The sequence below is a fragment of the Molossus molossus genome, unplaced genomic scaffold (genome assembly GCF_014108415.1).
Source record: "Molossus molossus isolate mMolMol1 unplaced genomic scaffold, mMolMol1.p scaffold_m16_p_13, whole genome shotgun sequence".
Classification (NCBI taxonomy): Eukaryota; Metazoa; Chordata; class Mammalia; order Chiroptera; family Molossidae; genus Molossus; species Molossus molossus.
In genome coordinates this window covers 73,126,801-73,152,943 of record NW_023425348.1, presented here as the reverse complement: position 1 = coordinate 73,152,943, position 26,143 = coordinate 73,126,801, and the positions used below count along the sequence as shown (strand labels likewise).

General features: G+C 51.1%; 1 protein-coding gene across 2 annotated transcripts; it reads left to right on the top strand.

Annotated features, from left to right (window-relative positions):
* Positions 1-33: 33 nt before the first annotated feature.
* On the top strand, positions 34-26,143 carry ELF5 (E74 like ETS transcription factor 5). Of its 2 annotated transcripts, XM_036259023.1 has the most exons (6): positions 6,862-6,986; positions 18,076-18,309; positions 22,164-22,214; positions 24,480-24,548; positions 25,208-25,403; positions 25,875-26,143. In XM_036259023.1, the coding sequence occupies exons 1-6, from the start codon at positions 6,866-6,868 to the stop codon at positions 25,969-25,971; spliced, it is 768 nt and encodes a 255-aa protein (XP_036114916.1). In that variant the 5' UTR covers positions 6,862-6,865; the 3' UTR covers positions 25,972-26,143. The 2 variants fall into 2 exon arrangements, with proteins under 2 accessions (XP_036114917.1, XP_036114916.1); XM_036259024.1 differs by lacking the exons at positions 18,076-18,309; positions 22,164-22,214 and adding an exon at positions 34-156 and having other exon boundaries at positions 25,875-25,991.

The window sequence follows — 26,143 nt, the reverse complement described above, 5'->3', positions numbered from 1 at the left end:
GCGTAAACCTGAAAAACCAAACGGACCTGTCTGTAGGTGTTACTTATATCACAAGGCTACAGGTGCCTTTATTTCCACTGGGCGCTGGTGCTGGGAGCGCCTGCCTCCTCTTGCCTTGAAAGCCTCCTGTGTGGACCTAGTCAGCGCTGTCCTCACGTAAGCACCTTTTCTTTGCTCTTTTGGATGGATTGTGCGGGGTGTCAGGGCTTAGAGGCTCCGGCTGGGGCCCGGGTCTGCTGTCGGTCTCCAACTCCAGGCTGCCAGCCCCCTGCCGGTTCCATCAGTCACAGTGCCCCGGGAGCTGCGTGACGGGATTAACCGAGTGCCTGAGAGGGACATCTCTGCTGCCACACGGGGTGCCCCCCACTCCTCCGCAGCCCCGTTCCTCGCGATCACTTTACACCACGGGAACCAAGAGAGAATGCAGACAGCACTCGGTTCCCTATGCCTCCGAAAGCTATCCTTAGGAAGGAAAGCTGCATTTTACCCAGAAAAAATATTCAGCTTCAAGAAAAGCCCATGGCCCCCTGACTAAACTCCTTTCCCTATTAGCTTGCTCATGACTCCCCCTTGATACAGAGAAAATAAGTTGCCTTATTACAGTTTGGGGCATTTTTTCAGGAATTCGTCTGTATGTAATAGCGTAAAAGAAACCCATTTTGCCCTCTCACACCACCTTAGTATATATAGACTGTTTCCAGAAAAGCAGTGGCCAGGGTTTTTCCACTGTGTTCTCAGACCTTTTCAAGACTGCACTGTGCGGGGTTCTTGTTCATTCGCCCCCTGCTGGCAGCCACTGGTGGTACATGCTCCCTTCTCTAACTGAAGGCTGGCGACCCACCTTGGGTTGTGCTGAGAATTTTACAAACTTCAGAGGTACAACCTCTTCCTTTTACAGATGAGAAAACTGAGGCCTAGACAGCTAAAGTGATTTAGAGAGACAGCTTTGTATTTTAGTCTACAGACCCGTGGAGAGGGATTTATTCGTCCCTTTGAGTGGAGGCTTCCTGCGTCCTCGGGTCGTCTGTAACAATGTTTTTCGTGATTGGAGGTATTCACAGATTCAAGGTATTCTCAGCAAGAGTTTTCACAGTTTGGTTGTCTTCTTTTCTCACAAGTCACCTGAGTAGCAACCTTTTAGATACATTGATGACAACTGATTTTCTCCCCCCTCTGGACATTAATATATGTATTGCGCCCGCTGCTCTATATATTTAACTGCTTTTATTAAATCCCCGGGAAAGTCTGAGGATTCCATGTTAAAATTCCCATTTTAGTGATGAGCTTTTGTGATGTTTCATACACCTTGTATGAAACAAAAATCATTTTGGCAGGCTGAGTCGTGAGAACTGGGTCCCACGTTTCTTGCCTTGGGGGAGAGAGGTAGTGGGTCTAACCCGAAACAGAAGAGCTTTGCATCGGAGCCCAAAGTGAACAACTGGACATACCTTCCATGGGTCTCTGCTGCACCTGCAGAAAAACAACCAGAAACAAGCCAATTAGCAAGCTCCGGAAGCGAGCTGAAGAGAAAGGAGGAATCCCCTTGGCAAACCGTCAGCAAGGCGGTTCTCACAGCGGGGCTGCTTTCCCCCAGCAGAACAAACACTCGAGCACCCAGCCCACAGCCCTTCCCAGCAGGTGTCGAAACAGCCATTGGGTTCCCCTTCATGCGTCCCTCCTAAGGGGCGTCCGAAGAATGGGAAGTTGACCCTGCCTTGCCCGCAGGGCTTGGGGCCCAGTGGACATTTTGGTGTCACTAAAGCGTTGAAGGAGGAAAACCATTTTCCTGGCCATTGAGACCGCACAGATGGTGGGGTCGGGGAAGGCCCTTCTGGGTCCCCTTTCCCATGGTTTATATCCTGACGGCCTGGTTCTGCCCGGTGATGTTTTGGTGCATAAACAGCCAATGCGTTGATGCTTAATTGGGTGAGTTTTTGGTCACATGCCCAGAGTGAAGTTGATGATCTCTGCCAGGGTCAGGAAGGAATTTTCCTCCTCTGACAGACTGGCCAAGGCTGGGTGGTTTGCGCCTTCCCCTTTCTCTCTGGAAGGCTGAGCAGAGGTGCCTGGCTGCTCAGGCCATGGGCACCACACCTGTGATTGCTGCCTCGGACTCACGCAGGGCGAGAAGCCCACAGGCCTGTCCCCCTGACCGTGTGGACCCTCCCTGTGCACACTGGGTGAGTGAGCCGAGTCTCAGAAGGGACCTCAGCCTCCATGCCATCGCTGTCTCGTTGCGAAAGGTACCTGCAGCCAGCCTTCCTCGTGCATGGAAGGGCGTCCACCTGGTTCCTTCCCCTGTGGCCGTGCTTGAACCTTCCCTGCTTACAGGGCAGCTGGAACAGTGCTGACCCGCGGGGAGGCTGATTCGAACAGCTGTGGGTCTGTGCGTGGCCAGCGAGTGAGGAGACAGCGTGGGTCGGGGCCTGGCTACCCAGGCAGAGAACACCCAGAACCCACTGCTGAAAGTAGTGGGCGTAGGAGGAAAGGGGGAAGAGGCGGGGGGGGCTTTTCAGAGATAAAATTTAACCTCTGTTTGTAGTGGTTTGATGAGCTTGCTTGAAATATCTAAATACAACCAACACTTATGCATAAGTGGGTGTATGCACGTGTTTGGGGTGTCGACCCCATCAGGTGGGTGCCTGAAGAATATGGTGGAGCCAGGGCACAGCTTGGAATCCACCTCGCCAGTGTGTTCATTAGTAGACGAGGAATCGAGGCTGGGGAAGGTGCAAGAGGCACGGTCGTGACTCCCAGCCCAGTGCTGTTTCCGAGGGGACACATCACCAGCCTCTGGGAAGACAGAACCGTGTGGCTGAAACGGCAGGCCCAGGGCTCTCCCTACATAGCCCCTCCCTCCTGCTGCTGACCCTACGTCTGACCCAGTGCTACTCGACCCTTTTTCCGTGATTGCTCCCACTACGGAGATTTTTCTAGATTATGTTTTCTATATCATCTCTCTCCTCCATGAAATGTTAATACCCTGGAAACACTGTAAATCGTTTGTGTGCTGCGGCCCTTGGGCGGGTCATGAAACAATAACGCCTAAGATTTGTTTCTGACCCCCAAGAACCAATTTTTTCCCTTTGGGGTCAATGTCACCCCCGCTGGGAATGAATGGAATGACTTCAGGCCTGGGCCTACCTACCTCTGGGCCCCCAAGTCCTCGCTGAGAAAGGGGCTCTGAACAGCTGTTTCTACCCGCCACCCTCTTACAGCCACTAAAGAAATCTTAAAAGCCCTGGCTGGGTGGCTCAGTTGGTTGGAGTGTTGTCCCATGCACCCCCCCAAAAAAAATGTTGTTGATTCATTTCTGGGTCTACTTAGGTTGCGGGTTCAATCCTTGGTCAGGGTGCATATGGGAGACAACAGTGTTTTTCTCTCACACCTATGTTTCTCTCTCTCTCTCTCTCTCTCTCTCAGATCAATAAACATATCCTCAGGTGAGAATTTAAAAAGTATTTTAAAAAAAGAAATCTTAAAAGCTAAAATGTCAATTATTGCAGGGACCCTAGAGGGCCTAGGCAGCTGAGCTAGTGAATACAAAGCAGCCAGTACTCCTGAACCGTCACACCTAGAGCACGCTGGCTCAGTGGCCCAGGTCTTCAGCAGAGCCCAGGGTGAACACAACCCTCTCCTCCAGCAACAGCAAAAAAACCCACATACACAGCAACTTCTGCTGTTTTCATAAAAGACATTTTCCCAACAAGCAAGAAATGATTACAGAAGAAAAATAGCATGGTGTTCACCTGAGAGAGCCCTTTAAGAAAACTTAAGGGATATAATTGGCCATAGAAGGAATTAGCAAAGGAAATCAGAGACAACGCTGTGTGCAAAACTAGAGAGATCACAGAGCAAATGAGTGGGCCGGTATGGGGAGCAGGGGCAGATCCTTAAAGGAGGTAAATATCCTATTGATAAAAATATGCCTAATTTTGATATGACCAAACTGGATTTACTGATGACGTTTGAGAGCCTTTTGTCAGGCTTAGATGAGGGAACCTCACTCCCGGCGTCTTGTTATGATGTATCTGGAGGGTTTCTAACTGATGCTGAAGCTGTAGGAGGCTTTCCTATGTTCTTACGTGTGGCGTCCACCTGTCCTTTCTCCGAACGCACCATGAAGGTCATGTCAGAGGTCTGCCCTCTTCTTCCTCGGTTTGCTGAGCCTCTGGCCCTGAAAGGCAAGGGGCCTTTTTACCTTGAGCTGTCACTTACAGGAACTTCCCTGATGCGGGTTCCAGAGAGTGGAAGGGGCTTTGGCCCCAGGGGCTCTTCCCTTCCTCATAACCTCCTGCCTCTCTCCCTTTTCATCCTGCCTCCTGTTCAGGATATAAACCCAGCCAATCCATGGGAAAATCAGAGTCCAAACGCAGGCAGCCTTGACCTCTGTCTGATACGGCTCCCAGGGGGAGATCCAGGAGCACGATAATCCGCCTGGCACGTTAACCCCCTGTGGGCATCAAGAGGGAGGTTCCCTGTGGGGTCTGGTGGGTCTTTGTTAATGGCACAGAAAGGGTGCCTACATGTGAGCACTTGAACTTGGTTGTTTATCTATGTCAGGAGCACAGTTCTCATGAACATTTGATGATGATCGTGATCATGATGACAGATTTGCAAACACCCCCAAAGAATTGTCTTTGGTTCTAGAACCCAACAATCCCCGCCCCTCTCAGTACCGAGGTCCCACCTGGTATGGAAGTGTGCCTGGCGATGTGACTTGTTTTTGGAAAGGAAAGCGGATGGGCGAGGAAACTTGAGAACTCTCTCCATACAGTGTAACATTGCCACCAACTGGCTCTGTGACCGTAAGCGAGTTATGAATTCCCTGGGCTTTATCTTTCCCAATTCTAGGATGACAGAGTGAGGGAAGAGATGGGACTGTCTCCTTCCCACATGTGGTACTCACACCACTCTTGATACATACATGAGATGAATCCGGTCAGGGTAGGCAAACTCATACTCAAAGAGTCAGAAAGGACATATTTTAGGATTTGCGGGCCAAAAGGCAAAATCAAGGATATTATGTAGGTACCTACATAACCATTTAATAGGTAATCATTTAAAAATGGAAACTCATTTTTAGCTGCAGGCCATTCAAAAATAGGTCGTGAGCAGGATTGGGCCTGAAGGTTGTAGCTTGCTACCCTGTGATTTAGATGGTGCATGGATGAACAATTTTCATTTAAGTGCTTATGTCTTAATTTTTACATATGTTCCAAAACACTGACTTTTCATTGATAGCGATGATATAAAGTTTTCCTTTTTATAAAACAAAAATGCATTTATGTTCAAAGAAAGAGGGAGTTTTTTATTGAATGTATTAAATTATCGTGATGGTAGGCAAATGACAAAAGCTATGAAACACTGGCCTAGATGATTGATAAGCTCCTGACCGTCTTAAAATGCCATGTGCTTAATATCCCAAGACCCGGAATGCAGTCTTAGCGGTGACACTTACCAGCTGTGTGAGCTGTGTGATCTTGAGCTGTGGGTCCTCTTTGCAAAGCAGGGACGGAGCTACCTTATCTCAACATTACCTCGTTAATAACAAAAGAGAAATGGGGCAAACACATATTTTTAATCCACCGAGTATGACTTATTGTTTGTCTGAACTGAGAATATGGGACGCAGCAAAGAGAAACCTGAAAGATGAGACGGATGGGCGAGAATGAATGAGACCGGGGGCCCAGGCCCATTGCTCTGCCCCCTTCATGGCCTCGACCAGACACCTCTCCCCCAGCGTGCCCCTACCAGGGTGAGCAGGATCGGAGCACAGCCGCCAGGGTCGTGACTTCTTACACAAACCTGAGTTGTCACCCAGACAAAGCACCTGCCAGCTGGGTGGTCCGGGGCACGTCAGCTGGAACGTGAGAGTCCACTCCTCCTCTGTAAAACAGAACCACCCGCAGAACCTGTCTCAGAGCTCTCGTTCTAGGGAGCCCACGAGCAATGAACGTACGGCTCTGAGGTGCTCAGCACAGAGTCCAAAGCAATTAAGTGTGTTGTCATCAAGGGTCCTCACTCTCTGATCCAAACCGCCGGGGCTGGAAGGTTATAGGGTGTTTATATGGCAGAATACAGACCACCCCTCTCCAGGCATTTCTTCTCGTACAGCTTAAATGCACTGATAGTCCTGCAGTATATCACATGAATATTCATCAGGTAGAATAAATAAAACTATAACTATGGTTACAAAACTATATAGCATACATATGTTTATATAGAGTGTATAGTTTTTATACATAATCTGTGTATGTATAGTATAGAGTTTATATACCTATCAATGTAATATATATATATATATATACACACACACACACACACACACACACACACAACAGTATATCAAACTATATAACATCATTTCAGAACCGTTTTTGTTAGGAAACAAGCTTACGTCAAGCACACACTTTTGGGTTCAGAGCTCCGGATTTCAGAATTGTAGATGAGGGCTCACGGGCACACCCACAGCACCTCTTGCCCTGTCTTCAGAAGCATATCATTAGACCTGATAAGTAGAGTTCAGAGGTCAGGTGTGAGTGAACAGGGAAATACCAAGTCAGTATTGCTTAACAACAGCCCCCTCCTCAAATCCTAATTTTGCCACATACTGGCCACGCGGCGTGGGCAATTGTATCAACCACTCTGACTGACAGCTTCCTCATCTGTGAAATGGGGATATGTGTACAAGCCTCATGGGATATGCCAAGGACTAATGACTGGCACGTGGAGAGCACTTAGAGGGGTGCCTGTTTGTGAGTGTTCGCTGTCATGATTAAGACCAATGGGCACGCGGGGGGTCTGGCAGTGTGGCTTCCAGGAGTCACCGCCTCCTCATAGCCTCTCCTGCCATTGCAGGGTGATGTTGGACTCAGTGACACACAGCACTTTCCTGCCCAACACGTCCTTCTGCGACCCTCTGATGTCGTGGACTGACCTGTTCAGCAATGAAGAGTATTATCCTGCCTTCGAACATCAGACAGGTACGTGCATCTGGAGAAGCCGCTCTGGGCTGGGACGGGCTGGGGCAGAGGGGGTGCTGGCCCTGGGCCGGTGACAAGGCCATGCTAGGGACCTACAAATGCCAAGGGAGAGGACCAGGGGAGGCCTGGGTGGCGGACAGGACAGCTTCTGCCGAGGAAAGTACAGGGATCCTCACCCAACCCGCCCAGCTCCGTGGCCTCCAGGGACTCTGCTCACCTCTCTGAGCCTCATTTTGCTATCAGGTAAAATGCAGATGATAGCACCAATCTCTTGGAGTTATTATATTTAAACAGTGAAGTAGAAAGAAACCCTTGACTCAGAGCCTAGCACGCTGTGACTGCTCCATCGTTATGGGTTTAGTTAACATTTGCTGAACACGAGCTATGCGCCAGACCCTGCACCAAGCACTGTCGCCTTCTGAGAGAAGCCTATGAAAAACGAACAATTATAATTTTCATTTCGGAGATGAAGAAACTGAGGCACAGAGAGGTGAGGTGACTATCCCAAGGTCTCGTGGTTTGTTAAGTTTCATGCCAGTGACTTGAGCACCTGTACTCTTAACGATGCCACGTGGTCAGCGTACAGGCGACGCAATGCTGGGTTGTTGATATTAATATTGCTGTTACTCTCTGAGATGCATCTCCTTGTCCCTGAAGCAGGGATGATGAGAGTCACTGTAAGGATCAAGGGAGCCAAGTGTGTAAAACGCATAGCCGGGCACAAGCACATGCTCAGCAAATATGAGTCCCGCCACTGTCCCCCAGGCTGCCATCCCCACCCTTCCTCCTCCCAGGCCCGGCTCTCCCCAGCTGAGAAGCAAGCAGAGGGCTCCGTGCAAATCCCATGCCACAGGGAGGCCCGCCGAGCTTTGCCCCAGAAACCCTCTGAGGCCTCTGTCCCCAGGTGCTCGGGAGACTGCACAGCACAGCAAGCCTGGCTGCCTGCTAGCAAGGCAGGTGCACACCCCGGGGGGAGGGCCGTGGTGCAATTGAGAACCAATCATCAGTCCTCACAGAGCCTTAACCCTGTGCACACTGGCCTGGCAGGTCCCCTCTCAGGGTCAGGAGACAGGGTCAGGAGGCAACACTCCGGAGGGAGGAGGCCAGGAGAGGCCAGGCCTCGGAGGATGCTGTGAAATGCCCACCACCACCAGGAAGCCCCTGCCTCCGAGCCAGATGCCAGGGCTGCTGCACAGACTTGAGGCACTTACCTGCATCATTCAGTCCCGCACCCACTCCCACCCCACCCCCACGCACACGTGCACGCGTGACATCTTGCACCCTAGTCCGAAGGGTCCAGGTGATTGGTTTGAACCTGACTCATTCAGATGCATACTGCAATTCTTCTTGGAGCCTAAGAAGCAGCTTGTTTCCCAGAAACACAGAGAAATGTGTTTGATTTTCTCCCCTCAATATTTGGTTGAGAGGCTAAATTTGAAGGAGGAGAATGAAGCTTTCACGTCCTCGTCCCCTCCCCACGTGTCACAGGATGGTAGGCTCAGCCCCTGGTCCTTCTCTCCACCCACACATATCCCAGACCCGCCATTCTGGGAGCCCCTTCTTCCCGCCTACTCCGCAGGGTGGGGACGGCCACAGCTGCCCGCCCCCTGCGATGCCTCAGCCTATGAGCTGCTGCTCCTCTCTGGAGCCTGGCACCCTAAATGCGACACCTGGCTTCGACGCCATCTTAACCTCGCATGCCTCAGTTTCCTCATCTGTGAAATGGAGACAGTAATGATGCCCACCTCGCAGAGCAGGGAAATGTTTGGGACACATTTGTGTCCGGCACTTGACAAGCACACATGGGTGTGTAAAAATGAAGGGTTCGTTCCCGCTGGGGAAGGTGACAAGTTCTGGAGCTGCTCACGCCACACACCCCGCCACAGCCCTTCGCCGTGCACAGCACTGTGGGTGCGCCGCGTGCCACCACTGTACACTGAAATGCTGTTAAAATGGTAGCTTTTACATGATGAATATTTTATGGCAACAAAAAAATAAAAACTTGCCTTGGCCAGTCTGGCTCAGCAGTTGAAGCATCGGCCCGCGGACTAGAGAGTCCCAGGTTCAGTTCCCACTAAGGGCACGTACCTCGGCTGCAGTTTGTCCCCGGCCCCGGTTGGGGTCGTGTGGCTGGCAACCAGTCAATGTGTCTCTCTCACATTGATGTTTCTCTCTCTCTCTTCCCCCCTCTCTCCCTCCCACTACTCTCTGAAGATAAATGCAAATAAAATAAAATAAAGTTAACCAAAGCGATCGCCAATAGGCTTGCCAATGCGGCTTAAATCCAATGGCCCTGGATGCAGAGACACAGCTTTCTCCTGTCTGCGGCCTCTTTGCTTCCATCAGTGCAGTGAGGGCTGGACCCAGGTCATTTCTAGGATCCCTTCCAAAAGCGTCTCTGGTTCCTGCGTCAGGCAGTGTCACAGATGTGGCCTTCTTCCCCCATCACTCATTGAGAATAGAACACCCCACCAAGGCACGAGGCCAGTGGGAATAGCCTCCAGGAGTGACCCAGCTTCCTAACAGTCTCTGAGGGAGGCGCTGGGCTTCTGACTTAGCATCTGGCTCTCTGGATCTCAGCTGAGTGTCTCTGACCTCCTAAAGGTCGAAGCTGGGTGGTATCAGCGAGCGCCTGGCACAGGGTGATCCTCCGAGGCTCCAGCTCTCCCCAGAGCCCCAGCCATGGGAGGAAGGCCCAGAGGTGCCTTCTGGCTTTTTCTCACCCAGAGAGACAACACATCGGTTTGAGTGTCTGCAAAAGCCCCTGATGTGTCAGGAGACAGCCAGGTCCACCTCTGGACACTGCTGTGCAAACTTTGCATGCTCAGTGGTCAGCACGCTCTGAGACACCCCTCCTGCCAAACGGGAAATTCCTTCTTGAATTCAGACTTGTCCCGGGGGCAGCTCCTGTTACATTCTGCCACTTACCAGCCCCGGGACCTTGGGCAGGTTTTAACTGACATCGCTAAGATGTACTTCCCCCAGCTGGGACAGCACCCACCTCCTAGAGCTGGGAGGACAGAGGACGGCAACTTTCACCTATCCAGTGGGTAGCAAAGCACCTAGCACTTGGTGGGTGCTCACCGTAGCCAGAAATAGACGATGATTCTCGGTTAATGGAAAAAGCAGCTTTCTCTCTCCTCTCTTCACTTTTCATATTGAACAAAAGCAGCACAGGTCCCACCCTTTCCAATTCAGAGTTTTGGAGACCAAAGGGAGAGAACGGGAGAAAGAAATGAAGTGCCCACCGATCAGTGATGTCTAGGGATGGCAGGGAGGACTCTCGGGCTAGTTAGGAAGCCCCGCTGTTGGCACAGCCTTTCCGGACGGCTCTAGCAGAGGGCAGCCGACTCGTGCTAGCCGCAAAGGTGACCTTTGAAGCAGCACTTCTGTCGTGGCTGCACTGCAAGCTGAGACCGGACGGTCAGGTTGCAAAATACTCTAGAATTTCATTAACTCGCCCTGGCCCCCCCTTTGGCTCTTAAAATAAAGAATCACAAATACCGGAAATTTTTATCAAAGGGGTGGCGGAACTGCATCTATTTTACAAGCGTATGATATTTTTAAAAGACCATTTCTCCAATCAAGTTCCAGTAGCCAAGCATCTAATGAGTCATGAAGTATCCTGGCCTCACCCCTACTTTCTCCATCCTCAACCCACACACACTCTCTCTCTGCCCAGACCGTCAAGGTGGTCAACCCGGAAGCAGTGCCCTTTGCTTTGGAATTTCGGTTATACTTTGTAGCAGAGGTTTCTAGGTTGGGCAACTCTAAAGGTCTGGGACATCCCTTGGCAGCCTGGAGTGACAGTTGAGGCCAGACTCCAGTCCGGCCGCTGTGGCTCAATGGTTGAGCATCGACCCATGCACCAAGAGGTCGCCGGTTCAAATCCGGGTCAAGGCACATGCCCAGGTGGTGGGCCCAATCCCCCATGGGGGGCATGCAGGGGACAGCCAATCGATGTTCTCTCTCATCCAGGTTTCTATCTCTCTCTCCCTCTTAGTTCCTCTTTCTCTAAAGTCAATAAAGAAAAAAAAAATTTGAAGAGAAGACCAGACTCCAGCTCCTTCCTCTCCATCCCCACCCTCCAGCAAGGTCCCAAACTTTAATTCTGAAGACAGTACAGCATAGTGGTTATCAGGGCTTGGCTGCAGGAGCTGGAAGAGACCTCCATGACCTACTCTTAGCTCTTCTCCTACTCGCATGTGACCTTGAAAAGGGACTTCACCCTTCTGTGCCTCACTTTCCTCATTGACTTTCTAAAACGGGTGACATGATCCAGGGCCTCGCAGCACTGTTGAGGACAGCATGGGAAAACTCAGCGGGTAGCAGTGATTGGCACACACTGAGCGCTGGACAAATATGTTGGCGATTCTTACACCATGGGAGATTTTCTTTGAAGAAAGGTGATCTTGGGTATTGACATCCAGATGATCAGGGAGAGAGGCAGTTGGGTCCCACGTGGGCTTTTCTAAGCAAGGTTCATGTGCTGGGTATAGAAGTTCGAAAGCACGTGCAAAAGAAAGAGTGAGAGTTTCTAAACCAAAAGAAGATAAAATATACAAAATCACTGGAAAGGCTGAGGTGAGCCCCGTAGCCACACCCCAGGACACCCCGAGGAGAGACCTCACATTTGCCACCGCCACCCCACAAGGCTGAGCCTCTGCGCGGGCGTGGCCCCAGCACCACTCCGACTGGGCGCTCTCTACCCTTCCTAACGCCACACATCCCGGACACAGCCCTTTGCTGATGCCCAGCCACCCCTTCTCATCTTCTCCTTCCTGCTTCTTACACTGCCCAGGCTTGTTCTTTTTCCGTCTCCTGGTCTAAATCATTCGACCGGCTTGGAAGGAAAGCCAAGAAGGGCTACTGGATGGGGCCAGACTGGCTCCAGGAGGGAACCTGGAAGCAATTTATCATGTCAGGTTTCCCCTCGTAAAGTCCTTCCTTTCAGTGACAAACTGCAATTGATGGTGCCCGCTCTACCCAGTTCACTCACCGGCTGCCCTGGGCAAAACACGTCCCAACTCCCTATGCTCGTAAATCATCTAATTATGGTCCAGCTGTCCAACTCGGCCTCCTCGGATCCAGACTGTCTGTCTCCCCCTAGCCGATCCCTGGGCGCATTTTGCTCTGGTTGTCCCTCAGCTAGACTGAGGCCCAGGTAGGGAAGGCTTCACCTCCCTGAGAACACGCGTAGTCCCGAAATAAGCAAAGAACAACTGGTAACAGGTGACATATCAAAAGCTTACTGTCACCCTGATAACTGAGCTGAGTTCTTTACGTTCATCGTTTCTTTTCCTTTCACGCCAAACTTCCTAAAAGGCAGTCACGATTATTATTATTTCTCTTGACAGGTAAAGGAAGCTGAGGTCCAGAGAGGTTAGGAAGCTTTGTTAGGATTGCACAGCTAATAAGTCGAAGAGCTAAGACTGCAAATCAGGCAAGTCCATCTCCACGGCCCAGGCTCAGTTACTCTGCACAGTCCTACAGCTCCCAGCGGAGGTCCCCTTTCTCTCCAGCTCAGCTGACAGGAGCCTAGAGCGGAGGACGGGAACAAGAGTCTGTCAGGTTCATGTCGCTTCACAGACTTTCCCATCCACGCCCCCCGGTCAGCAGAGGAGAACGGTCACGTTCTCCTGCAGAGGATCTAGGGACATAACTCAATCTCTAAGCTCACGCTACTTTGCAACCCACAGATTCTGCATTCGGCTGCATATCTATTTTGCAATTTTTAAAGAATCAAAATCTCCCCCAAAAATCTTGCTTCAAGTGAGGCTCCAGGAAAATGGACTGTGTTGGCACCAACATTCCCATATAGGAAAGGTGAGGGAGCGCATTCCAGCCGGAACCGGGGGCCAGGGGCACGGACGGGGCTGGGAAGACATCAGATGTCCACAGCAGGAAGTGGAGGCGGGGGAGTAATGGACCCACTCTCTGGCATTTCCCTAAAGGGGCACAGGCATTCTCATGTGGCGTACTCCCCCCTATCACCGCTGTCCACCCCGGGGATGTGTCTTGCCCTTCCAGCCCAGTGTCAGAAGCATGAGTCTGGAGTATGTGTGATCGTGAAACTTTTTACTAAGTCACACGGACTCGCCTGTGTCCTCATACTCTGAGCAGCACTGGCCGCCTTCGCGGTACAAGGACATCTTAGCATGGTTAATATTATCGTAGCCTCATTTTTCATAAAGAAAATGAACCCAAAGCTCTGGAAGGGAGCAAGGGTGGTGGCCTACACACAATGAGAGAGAGAGAGAGAGAGAGAGAGAGAGAGAGAGAGAGAGGAGAGAAAAAAGAACCTGTCAGAAGTATCTGAGGACATGCAATTAAAGTAGTGGTATGAGTAGCCCCCATATTAACAAGTAGGAATGGGTGGTATTTAATGTGCATTTACTGCATCCTTGCCCCTGTTCTAAGTACTTTCGATGTTTTGATTCACTTAATCCTTTTAAGAGCAGATGAAGGAGGTCCCGTTATTCCTATTTTGCAGATGAGTCCCTAGAAGGCAGGACCACTAAGTGTGAGACCACGTACCTTTTCAACTTTTAGGGGGAGTCCAAAGAGCAGGAGCCCTGGTTCCCCGTTCCAGAAGAGGGGTGTTCAAGCTGCCTTGTGCAGCTATGGCGGGGAAGCCGTCTAGAACCTTCGCAGCAACTCCCGGCACAGCAGTGCTGCATTTTTCCAAATAAGTTTTAATTTGAAGAAAACACTAGTAACTAAAAAAAAAACAAAAAACGTTAACTCTGAGCATGCCCACTCTACACAATTATCTCAAAGGAGACAACTGTCCACGGGAAGTTCTCCGTCACAAAGTGACTTCCAGGAGGATCCAGCCAGTGAAAGAGTTTTAATTGGACTTCAGGGTGTTTTTTAAAAGTTAAATAACTTGCCAGCACTTAAAATATCATGAGATTTCACATAATGATCTGAACCTGGCAATACAGAGCCTGCCTTCCCGCGTGGCAGTGGCCAAGTGGAGTTGGGCAGCAACTGTCCACTGGGCAGGAACTTCCCAATTCTCAACGCGCCCACCCGGGGCCCTTCAGGCGCGGGCAGTCCCTGCTGGCCCTGTGGGCACTCAAGCATGCCAGCCCAGTTCCAGAAGCTCAGGTCCTCCTTCTAAATGCAAACGCATCCCAGGTTAGAGCATCACTTGGAATTCCTCCAGAACTGTCCCTTTTGGCTTCCCAGTTCTTCCCAAGGCAGCTGACCCTTCACCAAGTGTCCTGACCCACTTCTGACTTCAAAGGAGCCGGCGGGCCTGCTGCTCGATAGTGGCCTGTGGACATCTGGATGAAGTCTGCAGGCACTGGGTGTCGTCGGCCTCCAACCAGTAGATGTGCGCAAAGGGCCTCGTACCGCAGCTTCTCTGAAAAGTTTAGATTATTTGACAAGTGGCAGATGCCTTAAGGAAAACACTTTATATTTCCAGATGATACAACTTAGTAAAGATAATCTATTCTGTGAGTGTCTTACCCTTTCTTTCTTTTTATTTTGCCTCGAGTTCATCTCCTCTAAGTAACAAGAGGGTCTTCAAATCCTTCACTGGGTTTGCAAAGAGTCATCATCAGTCTCTCCACTCTTTTTCTGGTCTTTCAAACCCAGATGTAGATATATATGTGTGTGTATAGATATATGTGTATATATGTGTGTATATATAAATATGTATAGATATATGTACATATATCTGCCTTCATCCACACTTTTTTGTTAGTCTTCAAGATGTGTATCCCACTTGGTCCTCCTCAACCAAAGTGATATGATGCAGAATTCTTACTTCCAAAGAAGCAAGAGTTGGGGTGGGGCCTGACTCCCTTGCTGACTAGCGGTGCGACTTTACTCAGAGCCCTGTAACCTCCCAGAACCTCAGTGCCCTCACTGGAGTGCGGAGATAGTACTCAGCAGTCACTGGGCCAGTCGGTCACCCTCACTGAGCACCCATGGTAGGCGAGGCTGGGTTCCAAGCACTTCCCATCCTGCGTGAACAGAGCAGAGGGGGCCCCACCGCCTGGAGCTCAAGGTCTGGAGAGGCAGCCAGGCAGGTGGGGTCCGAATGAGAAGGGCATCGGAGGGGCTGTGCAGGGAGGGGCTGTGCAGGGAGGGGCTGTGCAGGGAGGGGCTGTGCAGGAGGGGGCTGTGCAGGGAGGGGCTGTGCAGGGAGGGGCTGTGCAGGAGGGGGCTGTGCAGGAGGGGCTGTGCAGGGAGGGGCTGTGCAGGGAGGGGCTGTGCAGGAGGGGCTGTGCAGGGAGGGGCTGTGCTGCGAGGGGCTGTGCAGAGAGGGGCTGTGCAGGGAGGGGCTGTGCAGGGAGGGGCTGTGCAGGGAGGGGAAGGCTCCCTGACAGTAGGGTGTGAGCTGTGGTCTTGAGGGTGAGCAGGAATTAGAAGAAGGCAGACGGGGACCTCATCCTAAGCAAAGGGAAGAGCATGCAGACAGACTCTGGGCCGCGGGCAACCCCGAGGGAGTGACGGGGGACAAAGGGGCCCCCTCATCTCTGCCAGCCTCACCCCTGAGGCCCTCAGTATTGCAAGGATAGGACCATGGAGACACACCGCGACCCAGAAGCGCCCCGTGGCCCCGAGAACAGGCATGTTGTCAGCTTCGGAGCCGTCAGAAGGACCTTCCTGGTGAGGGCAGCCCACCAGGCTGGGCTCGGGCTCTGGCTCCCCGCCAGGGTCGGAGCCGCACACGAAGCCTGCTCTGTGGGCAAGTTTCAAAGGAAAGAGCTGAGGAGAAGGAGCTTGTGCCAGCAACACCGCGTGTCACCCCTCCCCAGGCAGTTCGAATCCCTCGGGCCCTCTTGGCTTCCAGAAACAACGTGGCCTCTTCAAGAGCCAAAGAAAATAGTGAGGGGGTGGGAGGGACAGGGCATGGGGATGGGACTTGGAGGGACCTTTCCACGAAAAGAAATAAGCTGTGTCCTCCAACGCCAGGGCCCCGATACCCTCTCTGCCAGGTCTCAGCTTGGGACCAAGGGCGGAAGAATTTCAAGGCTCATAAACATTTCAAGGCATGGGAGTACCAGGGGAGTCCAGGGCCCTTCGTAGGGTTACTCGGGTCAGAACCCTGGAGGAAAGCACCGGACTCAGGAATGGATGTGCTCTTCCCGGAGCCCGTGCTGGCCACGAGGCGTCCCCACTGGCCAGTGGGCGAACCCCGCCAGCCGCCCGGTTGCCCTCCTCGTCCACCGGGCAGAGGCAGTGGCATCCGCCTCAACGACGCGGGCACAGTAGCGACCCCTCGATCCACCTGCACATAGAATTCAGATTAAAATTTTTCAATAAATTAAAACAAATCTATTGTTTAAGTTTAACTGCCCCTCAATCCACTCTAGGGAAGGAACATAAATTCCTGGAAGGGCTCTGAGTTTTAAGGGGAGCTTCCTTCTTTGAAAATAACCCCGTCATGCCTATTGGGAGGAGGTGAGGAATTTGAGAGGCTGATTTGGGGCGGGGGTGCTCAAGGAGTGGTGCCCCTGACAGGGCAGAGAACCCGTCCCCGGCCTCAGACTGGAAGCTTCTCAGCTCCACTGGGGACGGTGGCGGTTACTACAGCATTTAAAGGGGGGATCAGAATAGCCTCACTGCCATTAGCTGTGCAGACCCACTCGTGAGTGACCCTGCCTTGGTCCACGCAGCCTGAGCCTGTCAGTGATGTCACGCTCTGCCCCCCGCTTTTCTCCTGGGGCCTCTTTATTCTCTCTGGCTCTCCAACCCTGCCTCTCTTTCTATGTGTCCTTCTTCTCTGTGCTGAGCCTCGAGGACCCGAATCAGAAGAGCTTAGCTTTCAAGTTCAGACAAGTTCAAATCCCAGCTCTGCCCCACACTGGCTGTGGGATCTTAGGCAAGCCTTCCATGACCCTCGGGTTCCTCATCGGTGACCTCCCAGGGAACAGGGACCACACCCCTTGTTCACCATGAATCCTTCACGCACAATTCCTTGCTTTGCACATAGTAGGTGTTCAATGATAATCTTAATAAGAGCATTAAAATCTTCCAGGCTCTGTTCTTAAGTACTTTTATACATATTAACTCACTTATTCCACAGAACAACCCTCTGATACAGGCGCTATCATTATCCCCATTTTACCAGTGAGGAAACTGAAGCTCATGTATTGACTCCATGAGCACATGAACGAGTACTGTGACAATAAGAATTATTTAAGTCAAGGAGCCTGACCGAGTACCTGGTACCTCGCCTCTTCCGTATCCTGTGTCTGCCGCACTTCCTGTTTCCCCTGGCACTGGGACACAGCTGTTAAGCACCCAGTCTCCACCCAGGAGGTGCCATGGCCACTTTCCAGCCTCCCAGAGAGGATGGCACCCACTTCTGTCTGGGTGTGTACAGGGTTCCTCTGAAGGAGGGAAGGGTTGCTGGTCTTAGGACAAAAATTCCTTAAAATGCTGCCAAAATCACAAAAATAACACTGTAACAAATCCCCCACTCCCGTTCCCCCAGAGGAGTCTGCTGCGGTGATCCAAGGCCTGCTGGACACGGGGCGACATCTCTCCAGCCCTCAGCCCTTGGCACAAGATGGCCAGAGGCCGTGCACAAACCTATAGCTAGTATTGGCAACTGTCCCTAAGAGCCGAGGGAATCCAATCAGCTTCAAAGGGTGCCTGGCATACAGGAGGATTAATAACTATTGAACTGATTGATGATTTTCTATGTACCACACAGCCTATAGACATTAACGCTAAACTGCATAACAGCCCTGTGTGTTGGGCATATTATCCCCATTTTACAGATGAGGACACTGAGGCTTAAATTTCGATGGACCTGGACCAAGGGGAAAACGGCAGAACCAGGATTTGAACCCAGGCTTGTCAGGCTCCAAAGCCTGTGCTCTTGACACCATGTCTGCAACTGAATCATTGAAGGGCCTTGTTTCTTCCTTCTCCACTAATTCCCCTCTTTCTGGGCCTCCAAAACTAGACCTGGGCACTCCTAAGCCATGACGCCCTGTCATTCATTCCCTCTCCTGCCCTAAAGGCCACCCGCAGGGTCGGGTCTCCTCTGGTTTTTGCTGCAGAACAGAAGGTGGCCTGTAGGGGGCGTCGTCCCTCACTGCTCTCTCCTTTGGTGTAGCCTGCGACTCCTACTGGTCATCCGTGCACCCCGAGTACTGGACTAAGCGCCACGTCTGGGAGTGGCTCCAGTTCTGCTGCGACCAGTACAAGCTGGACACCAGCTGCATCTCGTTCTGCCACTTCAACGTCAGCGGCCTGCAGCTGTGCAGCATGACCCAGGAGGAGTTCGTGGAGGCGGCCGGCCTGTGCGGCGAGTACCTGTACTTCATCCTCCAGAACATCCGCTCGCAAGGTGGGTGCCCGAGCGGGCGGGGAGGGCTCCAGGCTGGGACCAGATGACCTCCTCAGGTCCTCCCCTGCGTGTGACGCCCACAGCAAACTTTCACTCACTGGAACGTTCCCTGGGCCGGGATCCGTTCACCAAAACCTCAGGAACTGGCAGCTCCTGTGTCCCAGAACATGCGCTCGTAGGAAAAAGAAGCAGGTACAGGAAAGCGAGTTGAGTGTATTTTTAAAAAGAAAAGAAAAACTAAAAATAACATTCTGGGACCACCCAGGAATGAGGTTGATACCACAAAATAACGTATTATGTTTATAAAGACTGGCAGCTAGCCCTGGCTGGTTTGGCTCAGTGGTTAGAACACCGGCCGGCAGACTGAAGAGTTGTGGGTTCGATTCCGGTCAAGGGCAACTACCTAGGTTGGGGTTCGGACCCCGCCAGTCAGGGTCCTGCAGGAGGCAACCAATAGATGTGTCTCTCTCACATCAGTGTTTCTCTCTCTGTCCCCCTCTCTCACTCTATCTGAAGATAAATGGAAAAATATCCTCTGATGATGATTAAAAGAAAGAGAGAGATTGGCAGCTATAAAGGGCAGGCACAGGAGGTTTCTGCTTGACCTTTCATTACAGTGAAAGAGAAAAAAACTAACTAGACCTTTTCCTTCCTGTTTCCAGAGGAGTCAGGCTCACTTCCTTTTGTCCAGTGGTTCTCAACCTTCCTAATGCCGCGACCCTTTAATTCCTCATGTTGTGGTGACCCCCAACCATAAAATTATTTTTGTTGCTACTTCATAACTGTAATTTTGCTACTGTTATGAATTGCCATTGGAAATATGTGTTTTCCGATGGTCTTAAGCGACCCCTGTGAAAGGGTCATTCCACCCCCAAAGGGGTCACGACCCACAGGTTGAGAACCGCTGCTTTTGTCCCATTCCTCATGGTCAAGGACCAAGCAGCCAGAAGGTGGCTCTAGTCACATGATTTAACGCTTCAACCTGCTCGGGGAGAGTAGACTGTGGAACAAGATTTTTGTAGGTTTATTTTTTTATCCTCACCCGAGGACATTTTTCCTTTTTTTGTTGTTCAAATAGAGTGGGAGGGAGAGAGAGAAACATCAACATGAAAGGGACACATTGAGTGGCTGCCACCCACACGACCAACCAGGGCCACGACCAACCAGGGCTGGGGACAAACTGCAACCGAGGCACGTGCCCCCAGCGGGAACCGAACCTGGGTCTCTCTGGACCACAGGCCAAACACTCTAACCGCTGAGCCAAACCAGCCAGGGCTGTTGTTTTTTTTTTATATATATGTGTTTTTATTTGTTTATTTTTTTCTTTATTAATTTTAGAGAGAGGAAGGGAGAGGGGGAGAGAGAGAAACATCAATGTGAGAGAGAAACATGGATCAGCTGCCTTCTGCACAACCCCTACTGGGATTCAAACCCACAACCCAGGCATGTGCCCTGACTGGGAATCAAACCAGGACCTCTCAGTCCATGGGGCTATGCTCAATCCACTGAGCCACACTGACCGGGTTGGAACAAGGTTTTTAAACCTGGAAAGGTTGTTTGAGAACATATAATTCTGTATCCCCGTGTCACAGATAAAGGAACAGAGGTCCCAGGTGGTTATATGTGACTTCTCCAAGGCCATGCAGCAAACAGGGCTGTTTCATAGAAGGTTAGTACAAAGCAGGGGCTTTGAGGTCAGAAAGACCTGCATCCCAACCCGGTTCCAACACCTTGGAGCCATAGGACCTCTCTGAATCTCCACGGCCTAGTCTGTACAGTGGGATGATACACAGCTCCACAGCTTCTTGACAGGAATCAGTGAAAATGACCCGGCACAGCAGAAAGGGGCCCCAAAGCAGTGAGTGACAGCTGTTCTTATCATCATGCATATAACCAAAAGGCAGGCATTTTTAAAAATAAAGGAAACACATCTCAGCTCAATTTTAGGAAACACCTTTCTAAAAGTTAGCACCTTCTTTTGAACAGGCTGCTTCAGGAGATAGCAAAGGTAGGAAGCTTCGTGTCACTGGAGATAATCAAGCCGTCTGATAGCCCTTGCTTGATGAAAATGCTGTGGCAGAGATTCCTGTTTGAATAGAAAACCACAGAGACCTTCTGGGTCTAGGGTTCTTGGCCCTCCTCTTGATCATCAGCCATCACGAGTGTTTGAGGACAGGGGAGCTACGGAATGTCTGAAATCACAGAGGCCTCCCCGAGGGACGGCCTTGCACATGACCCCAGGGCCATGGAGAGGATATTCCATCCTGGAAGAGGCCCTGCCAGCCATAGCCAACCATCAGGTCGATCAAGTTTATCTCCGGGCCCCAGCAACCCCTGTACTGGGGTCTCCCAGCTCGGGCACCTCTGTCCCCTGGCACTTGTTACATTTGAAAAAAAAAAAAACCCTGTTCCTGGTCGCATTACCTCAGTGTCTGAGCAGAAGAAAAATGTAAAAACCAACAGTTTTTTAAACAGGCCATAAGTTGCCTCTTCTTATTCTAAGAAATGTCTGACATCACAGAGGCACCCGGAATGGTGGAATTTCAGACACGTTAGACCAGGGCAGTCACCATGCTGAGCAAGAAGACCCGCTGCTCTCTCAAGTTCCTCCGCGGTGTCCCTCAGATGGGAATGTGCAGTGTGTATTAAAACACATGCGCCGTGGCCAGGGTTTACGGTGTCCCGGTCTGCCCGGGTATCTTCACCCATTGTCCAGGGATGCGTATTATTAGCGCTAGCTTTCATTCTCAAAAGTGTGCCATGCGGGACATCTGGAATACTGTCAACAATAAATTTCTTTTTTAAGTATAGGGTGAACTGGTTGTTACCTGGTTTAGGCCTGACATTACCCCAAAGATCGGGGCTCTGGCAGACAAGGATGCAAGAGCCAAAGGGAGCTCTGGGGCCCCACGTGCTGTCTGGCTCAGTCGGTTCCATAGGACTTAAGGGCCTAGAAACATGGGACACTGGTCACTGGCAGTGAGGTCAGCAGGCAGGGTAGAGGGCGGAGGGGCTTCCACAGCGGAGGAGAACAGGGCCCCGCCAATCCCCATCCTGTTCTGGGGCAGCCCTGGGAGTGAGCTGGGTGCCGTGGCTGACGGGACCACTCAGAGAGCGACACCAGGAATAAACAGTCACAAATGTGCCTCCCCTGTTCCGGTCTCCTCAGTAAATGGGACTTAGTCCTCACGTTGGGCACCCAGCCAGAAAGCGGGTGTCCTTTGGCCTGTGCAGCTTCAGGAAAACATGATCTGAAACTCCTCATCCACCTCCAGCCCACCCATTTTTGAGAAAGGCAAACCGAGGCCCAGTAGTCTCCCGAATCCTCGTGCAATCCTCACAGCAGGCTGTGCCCTCCTTGTGGCCTCCTATGTCCATTTCCCCCTTCGACCAGCACCCAACACGCATGCAAATCCCCAAAGAATTAGAGGCCAAGCGACAGACCACAGACCCTTAGAGCCAAAGGGGAGCTCGGTGGTGGTTTCGTCACGTGTTGTCAACGAGGAACACGAGCTGGGAGACTGAGTGATTGGGCGAGGCCCAGAGGGGTCAGTGGCCCAGGCCTCCTGGCCCCAAGCCAGGGCCCACTCGAAAAACCTTAGAGGCTGCTGGGACAGCTGGCCCTGGGGCTGTCTCCCGTTGGCCTTTGGAAACAAGGAGATTGTCACCTCTCATGGGTGGCTTCACAGTGGCCCTGTAAAGACCAGGTGGTGTCCAAGACCCCTTCTGAAATAAAACTACCCCACAGTGGGGACATTCAGTCCCCTTCTTCCCAGCATCTCTCTCGGGGCCGGAGCAGGGGGAACAATATCTCGGGGCGTGATATGAGTTGTGCTTTTCTTTTTCTCTCTCAGGTTACTCCTTCTTTAGTGATGCTGAAGAGACCAAGGCCGCCATCAAAGACTGTAAGTAGCCGCGTTCAAGCTGCCCAGGCTCTGCTGAGGCTGCTGGTGGGCGCATAGGCTGAGCAGGTTTTAGGACTATACTGGAAGATGGATGGCCTGGAACAATCACAGACGAGAAGACGGCAGGAAAAATGCAGTGGGCAGAGCCTGGGGCTTGGGTTTATGGTTTCCTAGCCTAGCCGAGACTCGGTTTCCTTATCGAAACACGATACGGACGTTCCAGAAACAGGGCAGAGTGCCGGGCAGGTGCCAGCAGCACAGATGCTCCAAGCACTGGTGTCCGCTAGCAGTAATCACCCTAATTACCAGCCATTAGAGGCCTTGTGGTTGATAGTGTCGACAAAGAATCCGCACTCACTAACCCGGTCATTACAAGGCGAGGGAGGACCTCAAATGGCCTTGCTATTCTGCAAATCAACCCTCGCTGTTTTGCTTTAGCAGATGGAGGAGGTTTAGGAAAGGGAACTTTGTAGCTTTGATTTCTTAAAGATGATGCTGATGATGATTACTGTCAGTTACGAGCCCACGCAAAGGCTCTGGCTTGGGGTCCAGGATATGGGTCCTGGGCAGGCCCCTTCCCTCCCGGACTTCGGCTCATTTATCTGCAAAAGGAAGACAGGGCACATGGTGACTTCCAAAGGGGTGCCAGCTGGGGGGCAGACATGGTTTTGCATGATTTATTTTTTCTCTCCTTAAAGTCCCAAGCAATCAATCGAGGATTCCGAGTATTTGGTTAATGAAGGACTTTTTATTCAGTTTCAGGGCAGGCAGGTCCGAGAATCGCGTGCCGTGGGCTTAGGCGGGTGCCCCAGGCCCCCAGAGCCCAGACGCCCTCCCAGGAGCTGCTCTACATTCCCAGTAGACAAAGCCCCCCCAGAGCTCCCTGCTCGGGTAGAACCCCTTCTCGTCCATTTGCAGCCATCGGGGTGGGGTGGGGGTGCACACCTCAGATTTCACCACAGAGCCCCTAGAAGAATTGAGTCCACCGCGGCCCAGAGGCCATTGCTGAGTCTGAGGCCCAAGGCTGGGTCCCAGGGCAGGCACTTGCTGTCTTTTCTAAGCAGCAGCGTTTGATCTGACCACCCCTTTCTCAGGGGTCAGTGTCTCCACCTATAAATGGGTGTCTATTTGTCAGCCTGCCTTCCTCACAGCAGAGGAGGAGGAGCTTGGGAGGGATACTGTGTCCCCTAAGTTCTTCAGAAGAAGGTGTTACTTGAATATATAATTAGCCACAATTAAAGTCAGTATAAAACAATAATGATGATGATGATGATGATGATGATGATAGCAGCAGCAGCTAGCATTTATTGAGTGCATACTATGAGCCAGGCCCTGTGCTAGAATCTTTATAGACATTGTCTCAGGTAATCTTTTCTATAACCCTATAAGACGAATCCTAGTACCACAGCCTTTTTACAGGGATAGAAACAAAAGCGCAGAGGTTAAGGTGACAAGGGCAGAGATGACAGATGACCAGGGTGTGTCTAATTCTGAAGCCCTGAATTGCTTTGCTTCCTCATCCATTTCTTTCTTCCTCTTTTCTTTCATTCATTTATTCATTTATCAAACATCTATTGAGCACCTACTGTGTGCAAGGCTCAGAGCTAAGCACTGGTCTCTCTGCTTTTACCTGTGTTCCAATCTGTTCTCCGTTCACGAGACAGGATCGTCTCCAAATGTGAATCTTGTCAAACTCCAGAGTCTTTGCTTTACTCTTGGAACAAAATACCAAGTTCTGCAAAGAAGGCCCCAGGTGATCCGGGGCAGCTCCAACACTACCCTTCCTCCTCACACGCTCCTTCTCATCTTAGTCACCCAGAGTCAGTGTCTCCTTCTCATGAGGCCCTCGGGCCACCCTGTCTAAAGCAGGTCCTTTCCTCCACCTTCACTCTCTGTCCAATGCCCTGTCTCCTTTGTAACACTTAAAACCATGGGAGATGTGTTTCATTTATGTTTTACCTTGGCCATTAGTCCTTAAATCCCACATCATCAGGGACCAAGTTTATCTTGTTCACTCTTGTATCCCCAGCACAAAGCCCAGAGCCTGGCACAGGACAGGTCCCCAGTGTTGGATACAAACTCTCCTTAAAGACAATACTGAGTCTTAGGCATCTTTGTACCTCCCACCTACTAATGACCCCGAAGTGCCTAGTGTGGTGTCTTCTACTGCAAAGGTGTTCAATGTGTTTGCTCATTTGGGTGTGATCGGAAGTTGGGATGTGCCCTCCGGACTCCTTCCTACTGCTGTCAATCATTCTGTTCCAGATGCTGACTCCAGTTGCTTGAAAACAAGTGGCATCAAAAGTCAAGACTGTCACAGTCATAGTCGAACGAGTAAGTATAGAAACACAACTTTTCATTTCTAACTTCTTTTCTTTTTTCCCTTTATTGATTTTTTAGAGAGAAAGGGAGAGAGATAGAAACATTGATGAGATAGAACCTCAGTTGGCCGCCTCCTGCACGCCCCCCACTGGAGATCTGGCCCACAACCTGGGCAAGTGCCCTGACCGGGAATCGAACTGGCGACCTCTTGATGCATGGGTCGACGCTCAACCACTGAGCCACACCGGCCGGGCTGGTTGCTGGATTTTGTCAAACGCTTTTTCATTGTCTAGTGATATGATCATATGGTTTTCATCTTTCATTTTGTTTATGTGGTGTATCACATGTATTGATTTGGAAACATTGTATCCGCCTTACATCCAACGATCATTTCATTAATTCCCTAAGAGTCAGTCCGTGGTTCCACAGAGCAAGGACACGGTCCCGGGCCACAGTGTGGCTCGTCAATGTCAGGCGGGCGTTTCCGCATGTGTTTCGTGACTGCTTCACTGCAAGACAGACATGTCACAGCCTGGGAAGGTTCCCAGTAGAGCATTCCATCATCGTGATGGGAGGTACCCCCACAAAGCAGCGATTCTCATGGGTTCATGAGAAGTTGTACAACTCTTCGCATTTTTTCTTAATGTAAGCAACTTTTTTTCCTCCAAAAGGTCTCCAAAGTTCTCACCTATGGGAATTTGTGCGTGACCTGCTTCTGTCCCCTGAAGAAAACTGTGGTATTCTGGAGTGGGAAGATAGGGAACAAGGTATTTTTCGGGTGGTTAAATCAGAAGCCCTGGCAAAGATGTGGGGACAAAGGAAGAAAAATGACAGAATGACGTATGAAAAGTTGAGCAGAGCTCTGAGGTAAGTCAATAGCACGAAATGCCGTGAGCCGCGGGCACAATTCTATAAAACGGCCAGCCAGAGGACATTAAGTTGTTTGGCAGCTTTGTTCTTGATCATCGAAAGATCGTGAGACAGGGCTCTGGTTCTTAGTGGCAGGCGGGGTTATGGTTTGTAAATGGACACGCCGTCCTTTCCGTTCTTGGCGGTGTCCCCGGGGAGCCTCAGAACCCAGGTCAGGTCTCTCACACACACACACACACACACACACACACACACACACACACACCACGTTTTGCGCTGAATGCGGTGAGGTTCGGTCTTCAAGGTGTCTGGGAAAGGGTTAAGTGTAAGCTGATCACAGGGTGTGGAAATACCTGGGCGACCAAAGACCAGCCCCGCCACCTGAGAAGGATGAGGAGAGAGTGTTTGTGTTCTCCTGTGTGCCTGGGGTGCAAGCCCCCCCACGCTTCTCTCTGCTGTCTTTCGCAGGTACTACTATAAAACAGGAATTCTGGAACGGGTCGACCGGAGGCTAGTGTACAAGTTTGGGAAAAACGCACACGGGTGGCAGGAAGACAAGCTATGATCTGCTCCGGCATCTGGCTCCTATTATGGATTTCTGTCTTCTAACACGATCCGATTGCCACAGACATTTGAAAGTCTTGGTTTTTGGGTTTGTTTGTTTGTTTTCGAACCTGCAAATGTGCTGATAAAATTTCTCCACATCTCAGCTTACATTTGGATTCAGAGTTGTTGTT